Raw genomic sequence first — 13,039 nt, forward strand, 5'->3', positions numbered from 1 at the left:
CTGTGTTTGTCACCAGGGAGATTGCAGCTATGAACTGGAGATTCAGCCTCACTTACATCTTGAAGATGTTAATGTTCAAAGGAATAAAAGGCATCTTTCCATGACCAGCTCCACATTTGATCAGAAAGCACGCTCATCGACAAAAGACATGGCGCACAGATCAAAAGTAAAACCGTTTTTAACGGATACAAATGATAGCAGGAGTGAATTCTTTACCACATTTAAAGTAACAAAACCAAAGAGTCCTACAAGAACTTCTGGACTAAATTTAGAATCTGCGTTGCCCACAGATAGTAACACCTCAGCTTCTTGCTCAGCAAAAAGACTTGCTCTGGATGAAAATACTGACCAGGGCAGTCAAAAAGATGAGGAACTAGCGGTGACATTTGACTTAAATGAATTTATTGACTTATGTGACAACAGTGAAAGTACTATAAATCATGAAAGTGCAGGAACAAAGGAGTACAAAACTGTAGATAAAGCTTGTAGGTCACTGGAGACAAACCACGCAGATTCGGGTTATAGTAGCTTCACAGTTGAGAAATCACCTGTATCCTCTGACTTATTTTATCTTCCTGAATCATACGTGGATTCATTCGTGCTTGTGAGACCATCTGAGGAGCCCTCTTGGTTAAAGCAAGCGTTTTCCCATGTGAAAAGGCTTTTATCACAATCTCCTCCCTCTTTGAATAAACTTTATGATTTTGAAAACATAATGAGAAATGAAGAAACACTATGTCCTTTTCAAAAAGTTATTTCTGGTAGTTATTCAGAGAAACTGTGGGACAGAGTCTTTCCTGCACCCTCAGAAGCTAACTGTTCACTGCTGCTCTCTGAAAATCCTGAACTGAAAGTCAACAGTGAATTGTGGGCTTCTGTAAGTACCTGCTTTTCAAAAACTGCAACATCTTCTGAGACTGCTGCTGTTAAAGCCAAAGAGGAACTTCACTTCAATGACAGCTTTGACAGTCTGTTTGACAATGAAGAATTGACTGAAATCCAAAAGAAAACTCCAACAATAAGTCACACTCTGACAAATAACCCGTCAAGTAAGTATTTTGTTCAAAAAGATAAAGAACATCTCAAAGCGAACAAGAAAAATGTGATTGTTGAAGAGAAGAGTATACATTTGTTTGAAGATGAACACCTTGATGACACAAATAATGTGAGTTTTTCCATGAGTAACAAGCGCTTAGTCAGGTCAGGTTGTGGTGGAAGTGGTGCTGGGCCAGCCCCAGAGCACAGCCCCACGTGGCTTCCCTTGGAGGTATGTTGCAAGGACACCCACAGAACCCCTAAGGAGCGGCCAATAGTCGGTAAAACTACCACCCTGGAAGAGTCAGGAGATATTAGTGTGACTGAGCAGGGTCTGGATAACCATGATCTTTATGACTGTTCTCAAGAATTGTTTTCTGTTACCTTTGATCTGGGATTTTCCATCGAAGAGTGTGAGAGTGAAGTCTTTGAAGAAAATATAAATACAAATAATACCAGAAAATTCAACAATGCCTTGGGGACTCATGCAGATGTTAAATCCACTGACGATAAAAAAGAATTACTAAATGATATCTCCAGACTTGAAACATCGCCAAAATGGGATTGCAGAAGTCTTGAGAGAGGAGCCATTTCCACACCGTTGCCATTCCAGAGCAGGACCGCGAGTGCCAGAGAAGGGGCTGAGGCTGAGGCTGCTGCTGCTGCAGGGCCTTTCTTGGAGGCAGGAGCCAGAAGAACAGGAAATGCATCACCTAAAGCTTTGGCTTCTGCACTTCCGACCCCAACAAGTAGAAAGGTTATGAATATTCAAGCTGCCAAAAGAATTCCTATGAATGTCTTCTCTAGTGCCAGGGAGGAAATTCCAGAGGTGCCTCTCGCAGATAAAGTAAATAAAAGCCCACGCAGGCAGAACTTTGGGAATTCAGCTGTGGATGCACTTGATTCCCCTTTAGGAAGAACCGAAACCCTGGAAGACACCACCCTTCGTAGTTTACGTGTGTCTCCTGCTGCAGGTAGGGATTTCAGTGGTACAGTTACTTAATATCTTCATGTTTATTTAAACAGAATTCAGTATCTTTTGGATCCTCAGTTTGGTTTATGACTTAGGTGGGAAGGATGAAAGGAAAAGGGAATAATGGTTGTAATATTAGAAGCTGGGTCAATGAGACTTTCCAGAATCTTAACCCTGCATATGCGCTTAGCCATTTGAGGCTGAAATGCATGCACACGTGTTGGCGGAAATATTCAGAATTAAACCTCTCATACCTCTGCACAAGTGCTTACAGTGCAGCCGTGCCAGACATAACTGTGTGACCAGAACTGCATTCACAGCCCTTTCTTAAGCTTCTCACCATCTGATCCGTAATCACCTGCATCTGTATCCATGCAGAGTCCCTGAATCCATGTCTTCCTTCTTTTCCTGTCATTGTTTCTGAGGAATAGAAACTCCACATTTAAAAAAAAAAACCAAACCAAACCAACAACAACAAAAAAAACCCCAACCCAAAACCAAACAACAAACCACAAACCAAAACACCAGAAGAGACAAAACCAAAACCACAAAAAACCCCAAATTGTTGTTTTAGAATTGCAGGGTTAGCACTGAACCTGGATCAGGTTGTTAAGGGCTTTGTCTGCTCGGGTCTTGAAAACCTCCCCGGGGAGCGTGTGTTGTTGAAATGATAGTTATTGGTATTTAAATATGTTATTTTAGAAGTGGAATGTTGGGGAATTTTATGTGTTTCCTTAAAGAAATTCAAACATTTGAGCGATTTAGTCAGAACCAACTCTCCACCCCCCGTCTCCTGCTGTACCCTCACAGACACAGAGGGAAGTTCCGGCAGTGCCGCAGGGGCAGTTAATGCCCAGCCTGCTGTGGGGCAGCACACCCATTGCACCCAGTCCCGGGGCTCGGCCAGCACTGGGCCTTTGTCATACAGGATGTGAAGGAAGATCTTGTATTTCATAAAGGTAGTCCTTTGTAAAATCAAAAACTGCTGGGGTTGTTTGAAAAGGAATTGGCGAGAGGACGTTTTAGTGAGTTCTGTGTTTGTTTCAGTGCACCCAAAGGGACATGTATTACAAAATGCTTCCAGAAGTGTAACTCTTACTCAACTTTTAAGGATGACTTCTCTTGGGTTCATTTCTTACCTCCCTTTTTCTCGATCTGTACTGCTGGCGTAATCACTTCCACTCAGAGGCTCTCCTGGGAAGCAGGATTTATTGTACATCTCAGCTGGAGATTATTTATTTTGATTAACAAGGCTAAAGAGAACAATATTTGCCACATAGATCAATAAGTAATCTCCTTTGTAGGTACTTTTATAAGAGAGACAGATTTTGATTGCTCTGTTATAGCAATATTGTATTGTGAACAAGGCATTTTCTTGTGAATGTTGTTTACTATTTTTGCTGTAGGAACCAGCAGTGAGAGTGAAGAAGAGATCGTTTTCCAGAGACAAAATAGGAAAAAAAAGAATGTTTTGAAGTCTCCTGATGTGAGTCTTAGAAAAAGGAAAAAAACCCAACAAAAAAAACGCCAAAAAGATGAGAAGCAAAATGATAAGTCAAACACCAAAGCAAAAATGCCCTTTGCAATTGTACTTCTTTTTGTTTACATAGGGTATGAACGATAGTGATTTTGAATCGCCGATCCGTGCCATCAGAAAACGCCGACACCCCCTTAACATGGTTAGTAAGTGCTTTGGTGAGACAGAAGAAAAATAATGCAAACTCATTCATGGAGTATATATTTAAACATTTACTCTTTCTTCAGTCAGTAGGCAAGTGTTCTTATTAAAAATATTTTATGCCCTCTGACCTAAGGCATATTGGAATGTAATTGCTTTCCATCCTTCAGTTCTTTCCTGAGGTCTCCATAGACGACTGCGCAGTTGTTGTTTGGCAGTGAGATACTGTTATAGGCAGGAGAGCTGAGCCTCTCCCTTTGTGAAAGGCAGTAAAATAACCTTTCTACCACAAAGCTTTGAGTGAAAAAAAAATAATCGTGTCACACTTTACCTAATTTTTCTTCCAAATAACATTTTTTTTCTGTTCCTTTTGTATTTAATAAGATGATTAGCATTATTGCATTATTTTACCATAGCAAATCAATCACAAAAAATCAGGTGTTGCTTAAAAACCCCGGATGTTGAAGGATGACTGTGTAATTAAAATATTGGTTGCTTTAGTCTTTATTGAAGTGTTTGTGAAATGTTCCTCCAGTCAGACGTGTCCAGTGATGACAGCATGGATTTTCAGAAGAACTCAAGCAGGACCAGAAGTAGCAGCTCAGCAGCTCGTAACACAAACAAGCTGAGAAGTACCAAACGGCAAAAGGTGAAGAGCAATTTTACGTACAAGGTATGTGACGTTATGTGTGTCTCTTAATACGTTGAAGGTCGTATTTGGAGCAGCTGGCACTGAAGTTGCAGTGTAGAAAACTGCCGTGCTGTGTTGTGTGTGTCTAAGTGCACATTTGCAACATTGCCAACCTGGCTCTGAAGAATGCGTCTTTGAACACGAGCAGAACGTGTTGCAAAAGAAAACCCCCAAAAAAAGACAGAAAGAGACTTTGTGAGATTTTACTTTCTGTTCAAACTGCAACAATGAACTGAAAGTATTTTATAATTTGTCTATATTGAAATTTTTAAAAAACATGAAAATGCCAGTAATGTTGAGCACTGGTTTCACATACTTAAGAAAAAAATTTACTGTGTCATTGAGACACTCATTCTGGAGCCTAAAATGGAGCTTTATGGTACAACTGTGTTGTGGCAGGCACACAGTTGGGCAGTTGTTTGTTTTCAAGACATTGTTTAGGAGGGTTGAGGCTCACAGCTATTTCACACAAGTTTATCGCAAACATTTGAGATCATATCTTGAAACACTGGATAATCTCACATCCATTGCCTGACTTTCAGAGGGATCTGCAGGGCCCTGCATCATAATGTTCTGAAGCAAAATAACAATTTACATTATGAGTAGAAGACACTCAAAGATTAGTTGGACTCAGGAGCCTCAGGTTCTCATCCAGAACTTACGCTAGTAGATACTTGTTCATATGAGTTTACCACCTACTCCAATGGTTTCGACTTTGAACATCTTAAGACAGCAATGATCCCTCGACCCCAAAGCTTAAATCTTAACTTTGTGTTTTACACTTTAATCTGTCACTGCATCAGGAATGGATGCAGGAGAAGATGCAGGGCCAGAATTATATATTCATAGTAAGTGAAAAAGCTTTTAAATATGCATGGCTGGCTAAGCAGAAATTACTGCTTGGGCTCCAGGGCACATTATGTTAGATATTTTTAATGTTTTAAAGATAATCTTCATTATGGAGACTCCCCTATAGTATCAGTGATGAAAAATAATCTTTCAATTTTATTTAAACATTTTCTTAATGTGAGACCAAAAGGTTCATGGAAAGAGAACGTGTATGCTTATGAAATTCTACTCTGCCTTCGCATATCATCTTACCTAAACATCCATAGTGATGAACATGCCAGAACTCCAGATCCACAGGAGATCCAAGACATGAAAATCATTCTGATCAGTCCACCGCCAGTTAGGGTGTTCTCCCAGAAGTGCAGGCAATGGAGTTGTAAGTGCAGCAGAGATCTGCAATTACATTAACGGAGATTGTGAGAAGTCCAAGGCGACCAAAACAGCCATTGGCTGAGTTCAAAGATTCAATAAATAATTGAAGAACCTGGTAACTTCTTGTTTCCAAGCGTGACCAGACTCTTGACTGTTAGTTTCTGGTGTCTCAGTTCTTTTCACACTGCAGGGTTTGTCCTCTCTGTAGTCCTTCACAAATAAGAAGGATTAAGACTAATTGGCAATAGCATTGAGAGTTCTTTCCTGTAAACAGGTGACCTCCAGTGTGTTTCAAAACAATCAAAACTGTTCTAGAAAAGGAACTATTAATAAGGCCTGTCATTCAGGCTTACTGATTGGTGTAAGCAAGTAATTAAAAGACAGAAAAATTTGAAAATCGGAGATGTCACTTATTTTAGCACAAGATGCCCTTGTCTTCCATGTACTGAAAAACAATTTACAGCCTTGTGCTTTTCATTCAACGTATTTTGAAGGCAAACGAATCATTCTTTTGGACTAATTGGGACACAATGTTTTTTGTTTTTTTCATGTTTTACTTTAGTACTTTATAGCTGAAATTATAAGAGAAAAATACAAAGTATTTAATACAAAGTATCTCTGACAAAACATCTTCCTGAATTAATTTATTTTTTTTCTATGTACATTCTTGTGAATGTGGTGTTGTCTGTTTTTGATGGAACTTAGAACCAAGGTCTGTATTATGTCTCCTGGACTGCAGTTCACATGTGAAGTGCCTTATCTTCCCCAAAGATGAGCATTTTCTCAATAACGAGTTGCATTGCCTGATGAATTCACGAAACGATCCTAAGACCTAAACAGAAAAGGGCAAACCAGAGTGAAGTCTGTATCTGAAGTCTCTAGCCGGCTTGGGTTCCGAGTAGTCCAGCTCTTCAAAATCAAAACACATTTTTGAAAGCAAGTAAAATGAATCGTGCGCTGTCGTGTGTTTTACTGAGCTTTGTCTTCTTTACATCACCTTTCCCTGCAAGGGATTCTCTTTTCAAAGCCAGAAGCTTAATATCTGTGACCATGTAAGCAGCTGATGTTCTGAATTCATGAACTGATTTGATCAGAGGTCTTCTAGGTAACATTAGTTAATTGGGGGCCAGCTTCTAACTACAATTTTTTTTGGATTTTTTTGTCTTGTAGTGTGCAGCAAGGCAGTTTTTAGATGAAGAAGCTGAGCTGTCCCAGCAAGATGCAGATGGTGTTTCATCTGATGAGAGCGATGACACAGAGAAGGAGCTGACCTCTTCCCTTGCTCAGTTCCTGAATGATGATGTGGAGATCACACAAGTGTTAAACGGTGAATGAGGGGAGTTGTTTGTGGTTTTAAGATAAGGGGTGTTGCTTAGCAAATGGTGTACAAGAGGCATGGCCATTCGGTCAGCTGGTATGTCAGCATGTGTCAGCTGCGAAGCAGTAACCTCCTCAGCTGGGGTAAATCCATTATCTGGTTTAATTAGCATGGTTTTTTTATGTAGTAAGTTCCTCACTGGAGCCTCTGCCATGCCATAGCTTTGGACGGGCTGGAGCCAGTTCTTTGAGGGTTGCAGGGGCAGGAGATGGCCTCTCGCTGAGTCAACCTCCCCCTCTTACACCATTATGATTGAACAGAAATGCAATTTTCTATTTCACTTAGAAATTTCTGAATCCTTCTGTTATAGAGAGACTTAAAATATGACATGAAATAACAATTTGAATGTTAAAGATAAAATTACAGTGTTGACGCTGACAGAGCTGAGAAGGTAGTGCTGGTTTTTGGCCAAGATGGTTTATTTACCCCTGTGCTTATGAACCTGGTCTTTCCCTGGGATATGTGCATGAGGCAATCGTCTTACTACAATTTAAGATTCCCAGATATTGTTGAGGATTTTTCTCCTCCACTGAAATTGTGAGTTCTTCCCTGTAAGATCCTGTGTGGGCTTCAATAAAACCACCCCATTCTCATCCAGCCTCTGAAATCAGTTACGTCTGCTTTGGGAGAGACTTTTGCAACACGGAAAACTGAGTGGTTTGGGTTTGCTGTGGTTAGCGTTGCCCTTCTCCCTGCTGCGGGTATCCGGACCTCTGCCTACAGACAAAACCTTCCACATAGCAGCCTCCATGACAGCAAGCTGGGTACACCTACTCCTTTGCTTTGGGGTTTTCTGAGATGTCTGGAGAACTTCAAATTTTTGTTTTGTGTGACTATAAAGGAATTTCTTAATATGGAAAACACAATGTAACAATAATGAATTAAAAGTTATATGCTTGTTAATACCGTATTCTCTTTTCTCTTTTTTAATTTAGACTGTGAGATGAAAGGAGTTTACCTCAAATCTGTGCGTAGTCCAGCTCTTGGCAATAGATACAAAATGGTTCACCGTGAATTCAACACCATGGAAATTTTCTCGCAGGTATGAAACAAAATGACTGCTGTCCTTGAGAAATTCTGACTGTGTGTCACCTGCCGTACGAGGTGTGGAATCTGCCTGTCTTCAGGCAAAACCACAGCTTGTCTCGAGTATGCAAGCGTGGCGGTTCAGAGTCCTTCCCCCTGTGCAGAGACACACAAAGGAGATTCCCGTCTGTTTGAGCAGTATTAGTGAGCGAGTCTCACTTCTCCTGTGATACAATTAATATTCCCATTAAAAGCCTTCTGGTGACGCATCAGGGGCCTGACCGAGATCTGCGTGTATGCTCGCTGCAGGCACAGCTGGGAGCGTGTCGGGCCTGCCGTGGAAGTAGCTCCAGAACTGCCAAGCACGTTCAGCAGGGGAGGTCTGAGAGGTGTGAGGAGCTCCTGGGCCCCACAGTACCCTGGCATAGGATGCACTGGATAAGCCAAGTGCCTTTATGGAGAGGAGGAGCAAGATCATTACAGTGTTTCAAAACTTACTGGGTTTGTTTTGTTTCTCCCCTGACAGATTCCTGAGCAAGACCAGACTTACGCAGAAGACAGTTTCTGTGTTGGAGAGGAGGAAGAGGAAACTTGCAAAAAAAGTGAATCTAGTGAGGAGGAAATGTGCGTGAATTTTGATCTCCTAAATAATGAGAGTTTTGTTAGTGGAAAAAAACAATACCTCACTCGCCGCAGAAAAAAATTAAACCAGGCCAGGGTGGAAGAGAAGTACTCTGTCCCCATGCAAAAGAGGAAACCATCGCGAATTATTGTTCTCAGTGATTCCAGTGGGGAAGAAACAAGTGTCAGCAATGAGAAGCCCATGAAAACAGACTGTTCCAGGGCAGAACAGGAAAATGATGAGTTACCCAAGTCATTGCCTTCAGTCTCCTCTGCGCAGCACACAAAAACTGCTGGGGAAACCAGTGTTTGTCAGTCTGTGGAGACTAAGAGTGAGATGCTTCTCGGCTTGAAAGCTTCAGTATCTGAACTGCTGGATTTTCACACAGACTATCAAATCAGGAGCACATGCTTTCCACCAGCTGTCGCTAGCTCTGATTCGGGGAAGGAGGGTCTCCAGGCTCCCACTGAGGTTGGTGTTAATTCAAAACAGGACCTTCCCCTTGTCTCATGTTTTGCTAGAGAAGCCCAGGTGGTGGGAGCCTCTTGTTTTGAGGGCCGTCAGCGATACCGCAGCAAGGATGAGGGTGCTCCTGGTGACAAAGGAGCAGGGTCTGCGGGTACTGCTTTACATCGGCTCCCTTCTCTTCTATATAGGAGGTTTCTGTACTCGCAGGGTCACTTGGAGAGTATCTTAGCAGTCAATAAATAAAACTTGTGGATTAGATACTGTCTTGAGTCTGACAACCATGGAGGAATATGGATCTATTTCAAATAGTAGAGAGTGTCCACTAATTATTTGGCATTTGTAGTTATAAAGTATTTGTTCACTCTCCTAAATTAAAACCCTTCGTAGTCCGAGGTTGGATTCCTGATCTTTTACACTTTTCTGCCTGACTTGTAACGTTTACAGTATTCAGTTTTTGTTGAACTTGTTACTGAAGGCTGTGTGCTTTTGTCATTCAAGGTGCTAAATAATTACATCAGCCAATTTGGGAGATTGTTTATAGGGAATTAAAGTGTTAATCTGAAAGTGTTTGTGTTTTACAATATCAAAAAAATACCTTTTTTTAAAGACTTTATTAATTGGATTTTTGGAAAAATAAAAGTGGAACAAAGTGTATCTGTTAAGCATCAGTATTTGGAAATCATCTTTTTTATTGGCATGGTTTTCTTTGGTCTTATGCTTCTCTGATCTCTTAGAAATACTATGTGATTGATTGTCATCATTTACAGGTGGAAAGTTCTTTGAAGAACACCTGCAGGAACACTTCAGTTCCACCTCATTCGGCTGCCACAAACTCCTCTCCAGCTACAGCTCTGTTTCCACGCAACCCTCTGGAGAAAAACTCTCCACTCGTTATTCTGGTTGACAGCCGGGAGATCTCCTCTGGTGCAGAGGTGATTTCTGCCTTGAAGGCCGTTCATGGGGTGAAGGTGCAGGTTTGCTCGCTGAGCAGCAGCGATTACATTGTCAGCAACCGCATGGCCGTGGAAAGGAAATTTCTGTCAGAATTGCTGAACTCTGTGAACAGGAATAAAGTCACCCAGCGGCTCCAGCGCCTGCAGAGCATGTTTGAGAGAATATGTGTGATTGTGGAGAAGGACAGGATTAAATCAGGTAGGTGTTCCCAGGCGGGGGTGGCATGGGGACGCACTGGTCTGCTCAAGGCTTGCACTGGCCACACCAGCTTTGTGTATAACATGGGATGGAAAGTAGATTGAAAACCTGTATTCTAGTCTCTGTAGGAATCTTACGTTAATAAGGTCATCAGCTGAGCATTACAATTTGTTTTGCTTTTGAGAGCCATTTAATATAGGCAGAAATATACAACTGGATCCAGAGGGATTCATTCCTTAACTTGCTTTTCCCTGCTTCAGTAATTATTAACTCAAACATTTATAACTGACCATATTAATATGTGCAGAAACCCCCCAACTTCAAGACAGATTTCAACAAGGTGAGAATAGTACAGTAAAGGAACAAGCACAACCTTATCTGTGCTGAGCACTAGAATAATAGTGGACTCAAGTATTTTTTTTAGCAGTGATGTAACGAGTGGTGTCTGTCAAACTATGGGAAACCTCTCAGGGGTTAGCGCCAGTGAGACTGGTAGCTCCTGTGCACACCATCCCACCTGCTGAGTCCACCTCCAGAGTGTAGAGACCAAACCGGTAATGGCTGCTGCTGGGACAAGCGAAAGAGAATTAGCTGCATTAAATCAGTTTTTAGAAAAAGACAAAAAGAGAGCTCCGACAAAGAGCTACTTTGGGAAACCCATGTTTGAGCTATTGCCTTGTGTCACAAAGCACAGAACAGAGCAGTCTCAAAGTCACCTCCTGAACTGATTAACCATTTGTGGAAAATTCAGGACTATTTCTTTATATTATATAGTTTGGACAAGCCATCTGTTTTGATCCCAAGATCCAAATTACGCAATCAAATGACTTTACTAATGCTGTCTATTCTCAGTGCCACCTAGAAAATAATGGAGAGGTCTTGCTTGCACCTGCTTCACAGCAAATGGAACTGGAGCTCCCAGCTCCAATGAAATTACAGATGTTCTGGGATATAAACCTTCACTATTGAAATCAAATTGTGGTGGATGCAGCTTTGTTTTTGTGACGTAAATCTAATTTATTGATGGTTTGGATATGGAAACAATGATAGAATTGGTCACCAAAGATGATGTTTCTCAGCGGGAGCTGTAGATAAGTGGATTGCGTTTGAGCTGCCTTTTTACCTCGTTGCTGAAGGTGACATTTGTTTTCAGTGCTTTGTCCAGTTTTTCTCATGACGCTGTTTCCAGAGTGCTGCTTGTTTCTTGTTTGACACAGAGTTTGAGTGCATTCTTACTTTTGTAGCTTTACAAAACCTCTTCTCATTTCTATCATCTGTCCTGTTGTTCATCACTTAACCATGTGTTCCTCCCCATCCTCTCTCCTAATGATGTTTAATTTGCATTTTCAGTGTAAATTCCTAAAGTCTACCTCTCAAATAACCAAGTAAATCCTGCTCCCATGACCCCTGCTGCCTCCTTTCCGTGAGATGGTTTCCCTCATCTTGTTTTTGTTTGTGAGTTCTCAAAGCCGGGGATCTTTGAGGAGTTTGGCTTTGCAAACAATTAATGAGATTTTTTTGCAGTCATCTAGCACTTCTTAAAGTAAAATCTCACTGAGATTCTCACTCTGCAGGAGAAACGACACGCTTTTTCCAGAGGACGCAGTACTATGATGGTGTGCTCTCAGCCTTGGTCCAGGCTGGGGTCCGAATTCTTTTTAGCTCTTGCCAAGAGGAAACTGCTGGTTTGCTGAAAGACCTGGCTTTGGTGGAGCAAAGAAAAGACACTGCCATTCGCGTGCCAACGGAGCTGGAGGGTCACAAACGGGAAATGCTCAACTTCTACCTGAGTATTCCTAATCTGAGCTATCTGGCAGCTCTCAACATGTGCCATCACTTTGACTCCGTGAAGAAGATGGTCAACAGGTAACAGCAAGTGCTTTGAGGCCTGACTTTCCTTTCGCTCCTCTGTCTCATCCGCAACCTCCCGCTCAGGTAGTTGCTCAGACATCCTTTCTGCACCTTTCTGTTACTGTCGGAGCTCCCCAGGAGCTTTCCTGTCTCCGCCCCAGTCCTGCCCTGCTCTTTATGCTGTTCTCAGGCTCTTCCAGCTGAGCGGACCAGGGCCATGACATGGGCCCTGCTTCCACCATCCCCCCTGCTGCTGTACCTTTTCCTCTCCCCTTTCATGCCATTCCCTTTTCTCTGCAGTGCTCTTAAGCTTGCTTAGGCTGGCGTGCTCACAGCCTCACAGAGAGGTGACTGCCAGCAGCTCATAGCATTTCTGTTCCTCTCTTCACATGGGATGTTTCTTGCCCACTGGTGCTTTCCCCTTTTGTCCCAATATTGTCTACTGGACTCCAAAAGGCTGTAGGTGAGGTGCCTTCCTGCTGTGGTCTCTTACAGCTCCCCGCTGGACATTGCTGTGGGCGCCCAGGTCAGCCAGCAGAAGGCAGAGGAGATCTACCGCTACCTCCACTATGGGTTTGACGCACAGCTGCTGCCCCAGGACCTCTGCGTGAAGGGGAGAAGCAACGCAGCTGCCAAGAGCTGAGGGGAGCGAAGCTTGGTTTCTGCACTCCCAGGCTCTTTTCTTTTAACTGCACTTTACTGAGTTTTGATTCACTGTAAAATATGTAAATAAATCTTGCGGAAACATCAGGGCTTTTGGTATGCTACAGCCCACTTCTGGCTCTCTGCTGAGCACTCCCCCCCGCCTCTGCCTCCAGCAGGATCCCACACTTGCCTGCTGTGCCACACAGACCCATGCCTCCACGGCTGTCGGGGTGAATACCTACAGCGAAGGCTGGGTATGGTCATTCCAAAATGCCTTTAGAAATTAGAATAATGGCTGA

At 42.4% G+C, this 13,039-nt stretch overlaps 1 protein-coding gene across 3 annotated transcripts in view; it reads left to right on the top strand.

The window, feature by feature from the left end:
• Positions 1-12,860, top strand: part of FANCM (FA complementation group M) — a 71,477-nt gene extending 58,617 nt beyond the window's left edge. Inside the window, exons 14-23 of one of the 3 annotated variants that reach the window (XM_063333729.1) lie at positions 17-2,009; positions 3,415-3,494; positions 3,619-3,687; positions 4,222-4,359; positions 6,769-6,925; positions 7,912-8,018; positions 8,529-9,095; positions 9,860-10,244; positions 11,819-12,110; positions 12,591-12,860. In XM_063333729.1, the coding sequence (XP_063189799.1) occupies positions 17-2,009; positions 3,415-3,494; positions 3,619-3,687; positions 4,222-4,359; positions 6,769-6,925; positions 7,912-8,018; positions 8,529-9,095; positions 9,860-10,244; positions 11,819-12,110; positions 12,591-12,738 (3,936 nt within the window). In that variant the 3' untranslated portion in view covers positions 12,739-12,860. Of the gene's footprint in view, positions 1-16; positions 2,010-3,414; positions 3,495-3,618; positions 3,688-4,221; positions 4,360-6,768; positions 6,933-7,909; positions 8,019-8,528; positions 9,096-9,859; positions 10,245-11,818; positions 12,111-12,590 lie in introns of those variants that run through there. The other 2 variants (XR_010070882.1, XR_010070883.1) reach the window with 2 other exon arrangements.
• The last annotated feature ends 179 nt before the right edge of the window (positions 12,861-13,039 follow it).

The sequence above is a fragment of the Chroicocephalus ridibundus genome, chromosome 4 (genome assembly GCF_963924245.1).
Source record: "Chroicocephalus ridibundus chromosome 4, bChrRid1.1, whole genome shotgun sequence".
Taxonomy (NCBI): Eukaryota; Metazoa; Chordata; class Aves; order Charadriiformes; family Laridae; genus Chroicocephalus; species Chroicocephalus ridibundus.